At 36.3% G+C, this 5,618-nt stretch overlaps 1 protein-coding gene across 1 annotated transcript; it reads left to right on the top strand.

Annotated features, from left to right (window-relative positions):
• The first annotated feature begins 857 nt into the window (after positions 1 to 857).
• Positions 858 to 2,518, top strand: LOC120930749 (olfactory receptor 484-like). Its single transcript, XM_040341923.1, has one exon. The coding sequence runs from the start codon at positions 858 to 860 to the stop codon at positions 1,749 to 1,751; it is 894 nt and encodes a 297-aa protein (XP_040197857.1). The 3' UTR covers positions 1,752 to 2,518.
• The last annotated feature ends 3,100 nt before the right edge of the window (positions 2,519 to 5,618 follow it).

The raw sequence follows: 5,618 nt of genomic DNA, 5'->3' as shown, positions 1-5,618 counted from the left end.
AAAAAGAAGATTTGTTGAACAAGAACTATGTATTTAATTTTTGACATTATTTTTACATATTTGACAGGATTTTCACTCCCTTTGTTTTTTTATTCTTTCCATGCTCAATAGAAAAACTGGTAGAAAACTCTCTCATGAAGAAATGCATGTAATATTGTTACACTTTTCATATTGAATCTTTAATTTGCTGTTATCAAAAACAAAACAAATCTACATTTTTTTGTTTGTTTATTTAAAAGTTAAGTTTAATTTTCCCCCAAAAATATGGGTTTTTATCAGAGATCATTAGTAAATAGAGTAAGTACACTTTTTTTTTTATTTCAGACGAAATTCACCAAGTTCCAATGCTTTAATTGATTGAAACAGTAATCATTACTACAAATGAGAAATTCTTTAACTTGATCCATCCATTTTCTTTGCATTGTATAGAATAGTTTTGCACTACTGTCATGGCATTAAAGTATACCTAAAGCCAAATACTATATATATATATATATATATATATATATATATATATATATATATATATATATATATATATATATATATATATATATATATATATATATATATATAGTAACTCTCTTCTTGTACAAAATGTAGTTTTGTAAAGCTTTTTTTTTTTAACATATCACGTACATATGTTATTTTTTATTTGCCCAGAGTTTCATTTCTTCTCAATGTCATTTTTCTTATATTAAAAATGAACTAAAATAATAGAGGCAAAGAAAACATTCACTGAGACTTTTAAAAAATTAAACATAAAAAAAGTTACATCAATCTTTTCTGCTTTGACACAGAACACACATAAAGGTAATGTCACCACATTCTTCTTTTTGGGATTTAACAAAACAGACATGTTTAATCTGCTGCTCTTCACCTTGGTCCTTATTATATACATTGTGACAATATGTGGAAACTTTCTGATCATCATGTTGGTATATTACAGCAAGACCCTTCATTCCCCCATGTACTTCTTCCTCTCCCAACTCTCTATTTCTGACATCATGATGATCACAGATATTGCTCCTAACATATTAAATATTGTTCTACATGAGAGGACCTCCATATCTTATTTTGGTTGTATCACTCAATATTATGTCTTTGGTTCAACAGAAGGATTTGAATGTTTCCTTCTGACAGTGATGTCCTATGACCGCTATCTAGCCATTTGCTCTCCTCTGCATTATGTCTCCATTATGAAACAAACACTTTGCTTTAAACTAGTTCTTGCATCCTGGATTTTCAGCTGTTCTGTGGCAATAATACCAATACTTGAAATAAGTCAACTAGAATTCTGTGGACCAGATGTTATTGACCACTTATTTTGTGATTTCTATCCTCTTGTGGAACTTTCCTGCTCAGATACATCCAAAGTTCAAATGGAAATTACTGTGTTGTGCTTCCCTGTGCTAATATTACCCTTCCTAGTGATAGTGGTTTCATATACTTACATTGTTTTAACAATATTAAAGATGTCCTCCTTTTCGGGAAGACTGAAATCCTTTTCCACTTGTAGCTCCCATCTCACCGTTGTGTTTATATTTTATGGAACCCTAATTGCTGTATATTTGATTCCAAAGAAAGGACAATCACAAATGATCAGTAAGATCATGTCCATGTTGTATACAGTGTTTACTCCCTTTGTAAACCCTTTCATATACAGCTTGAGGAATAAAGAGATCAAGGACAATTTAAAGATGTTATATATAAACAAAAGGATTTTTATTCAAAACCTTTGGTACAAGTAAAATTATTCAGATACATCTGTATGGTCAAAACCATATTCGCCAGAGTTCGCCCCCATTTGCTACTATACCAAAGATACATTGATGATCTTTTTTTCATCTGGGAGGGGAGTTTGGACACATTACAACAATTATTAGAGGAATTGAACGATAATGGAAATAATATCAAACTGACTAGTGAGTATAGTCTGACCAATATACAACTTTCTTGACGTTGATATTTTCAGAATAGGAAACAGGTTGGGAACTAAAGTATTCTTTAAACCCACTGACTCTAACAGCTATGTGCCCACTAGTAGTGGCCATCATCTGATGTGGCTCAGGAACATCCCGAAGGGGCAGCTAACTAGAGTTAAAAGGAATTGCTCTGAGGATAAAGATTTTTTATTGCAAGCTCAAATTATAAAGGATAAATTTACAGAGAAGGGATATCGAGAGGAGACGCTTGACTCCATTATCTCTGAATTATCCTCTGTACCCAGGGAAAATCTACTCTGTGAAGTGAATCGGCCCGTAACAAGTACTGAACGAGAGTGGAACTTTTTTTCGGGTTTCCACTCTCAATATAGAGAGGTTGAAGAGATCTTTGCCATTCACTGGCATGTTCTTTTGATGGACAAGGTTCTCTCTTCAGTTTGCCATCTAAACCAGGTTTTGTGTATCGGAGGGCCTCTAGCTTTGCGGACAAGATAGTCTGTAAGGTTGTGGATCCCCCTTCTAGTCCGTCTTCCTTCTGCGATAGAGATGTTTTTTATGCTTGCAGAAGATGTCGCGCATGTAAGGAAGCTGACCGACCATTGAGGGCGGTTGAAAAATTAATCTCCACTTCAAACAATAAAGAATTCACCATTAAATAATTCATTACATGTAATACCTTGCATGTAGTTTATGCTCTTCAGTGCCCGTGTGGCCTGATCTATATGGGTCGCACAAAACGACAAATGAAATCAAGGATTGCTGAGCATATCGCAAATATTATCATTGGTTTCAAAGACCATAATGTGTCGCTTCATTTCAAGCTTTTTCATGATCAGAACCCCATTGGTCTTAAATTTTAGAGAATAGATCACTTGAAACCTAAATGGAGAGGCTCTAACCTTGTTAGAGACCTCTCCAAGAGAGAAACTCAGTGGATATTCTCTGTTGACACTTTATGCCCGAAGGGGTTAAACCTGGATTTAGATATAAACTGTTTTATAAGTGATTTTTAGATATATTATACATTTTGTTTTAATTGACACCTTATAAGCGTCATATATATTGGTAGAGAATCCATGCAATTTTTGCTACTTTTACCTATATGCTGTATGAGATATTGTATATATATATTTATTTTTATATTATATTTATGTAGTCATTTTCCAAATTTTATTATATGTTTATCATTTAGTGATGAATTTATATATTAAGCGTTTAGTACTAATATTGAGGTTATGGAACAATCTATTTTCTGTACTTTGCGGTATTTATATTGGAAACACTGATATTATTAATTGCTTTTTATATTATGTTTTTTTATATAAAGTAAGTCAGTGGATACATAATCAACTTAATGTTTAGTGCGGTATACATGCCCTTTAAGTTTTGAGAGGATGAATACCCAGAACGCTATGTATTTTGTGCAGAGTTGTTGATCTGATCCTCCTACCCGCCTGTAGTAAAGACCGTCAGGGATAAACAACACCATACTGACGTGCACCTATGATCACACCGGGTGAGCCTGGATTGGTCTGTCCGGAGGGAGAGGGTTGATTTAACTGAGCGGAGTCATTCGTGTAGCCACGCCCTCCGTAGAAGTCAGCGTATGACAAAACTAGTCAGGGCGTGTGCTACACGACAAGCTGGAAAAGACTCCTGCGTTCCATTGAGCGGAACCAGGAAGTAATATACAACCTGGGAACCAGCCGGTGGCTTGAGCGGGAGATGCCGATCGGACCTTGATCTGGTGATCTTTTCATTTTCAATGTTCATGATTTTCTATTAGAATGTACGTTTGATGCATAGGGGAGCTTGGTGTGAGGGGCTGCTTTTCAAATAAACAGGATCACGCTATGTTGGCCTCTTCTGTGTTTATTTGTTTTATTTGAGGCTTCCTCCATACAAATGGCTCCTTGGTAGATGCATCTCGCAGAGGTTCACGCTTAATGGATTGATTGAAAAGCTATTGATTCATTTTGTTCTGGTGAGTTTGAACCCTGAAGGGGAGAGTGTTCACACGTGGTGGATTGGAAGAGTGTGGTGAAAGGTGCACGCTGCTATTCTCTTTAAGGACCCCTGTTTGGACATTACTAGAAGCACTTGTCTGTGTCTCTCATCTATCACATACTATATGGTGGTGTTGGCCACTTTTGTCACTCAACATCAGCGCTGTTTGTATTTTATCACTTGAATAGACTTGTCTTATTTATAGTTTTTAAAATATCCTCAACATCTGTTTAAACTTGTAGAGAACTTGGTGTGCACTGGTCTCCAAATATTAAACTTCTACCGTACTGAAGCAATACTTAATAAATTGGTATTAGAGTTAAATTGCCCAAATTGGGCTCCTAAAAAAAGGTTACCACCCTTCAGACCTTTATTCCACGGTACCTCTTAAAACTCTCCTAATGCCTCGTACACACAACCGGATTTTCCGAGAAAAAAAAGTCAGACTTTAAATGTTCTAGGGAGGATCTAAACTGCATTTTTTTTAGTTTTTTTTCTACTGTTCTAAACACTTTTGAGATAGTAAAAGCCACATTTTGAAAATGAACACAGTGCATCAACATGTGCTATCTCCCATCAGGGGATATCAATTTACGTGTTTTGGGGGTGCAACCCCTTCCTTGCAACTGAAAACTGAAGTAGGTAAGAGGAAGGGGTTGCATCAGGATGCAAATCTTCATTTTGCCACACCATTTTTGTGCATCTTCAAAATGTGGCTTTTACAGGGGTTACATCACCCCATCTTATGAAGGCAAGATCAAAACATTTTAAACAGAATTGAATGTCTGATCTTGCCTTCAATTTTTACATGTTGAACTTTGTAAGTTCCAGAGTTGACTATGTTTTATGTTTTATATTTACTAAAAAAAATATTAAGAACGTACAATTTGAATGTGCAAGGAGTAAAAGCTTTTGTACTCAACTATGTGTCTTCTTATTTCAATGCCAAATACAATTTTTTGGCATAATTTTAGGTGTTTACAGTAGCAATGGTGGTTATTTACTAAAGGAAAATACACTTGGCACTACAAGTGCACTAGGAGAACCTAGGAGACAGCTAAAAGAAACATAAGCAATAAATACAATTCAAGAATTTAGCTGATAATTTAGCTGAATTTAGCTGAAAACTTTAAACATAGTCTGGTATAGCAGTGGCCCCCCTACCCATAAAATATTTCACATATTTGTCCCGAACTTCACGAGCACTTTGGGGGGGAAAGCCAGGACGGTCAGTATCCAGGCCATCAGGGGTTAAGCAGAAAGTCCAGCCACAGGCCCAACTGAGGCAAGATAATTAGGGGCATCTTGCCTTAAAAAATTGTGCAAGACTCATTTATCTCCCCATTAACAGCACTTAGGCCCCATACACACGATAGAATCCATCCGCTGAAATTTATCCGCGGATCGGTTTCAGCGGATCGGCGGATTTATCTGTTGATCCGCTGGAACGTACACACTAGCGCCCAAATATCCCCGCGAACCAGAATGTATGCAACGTAAACCACGTAAGACGTCACTATAAAGGGGAAGACCAAAGTCAACGGCGCCGCCCTCTGTTCCGCTTTTGCTAGTTCCGTGTGACCGCGTGCTAGTGAAGGTTTGGTTACAGCCGATTCGTGCTTTTCAGTCTCCGCGTTTTGACAGTAGGTATTCTCGGGTTCAGTG

This window comes from Rana temporaria, chromosome 3, assembly GCF_905171775.1.
Source record: "Rana temporaria chromosome 3, aRanTem1.1, whole genome shotgun sequence".
Taxonomy (NCBI): Eukaryota; Metazoa; Chordata; class Amphibia; order Anura; family Ranidae; genus Rana; species Rana temporaria.
The sequence above is the reverse complement of the archived record's forward strand: the minus strand, read 5'-3'. Positions and strand labels throughout refer to the sequence as shown.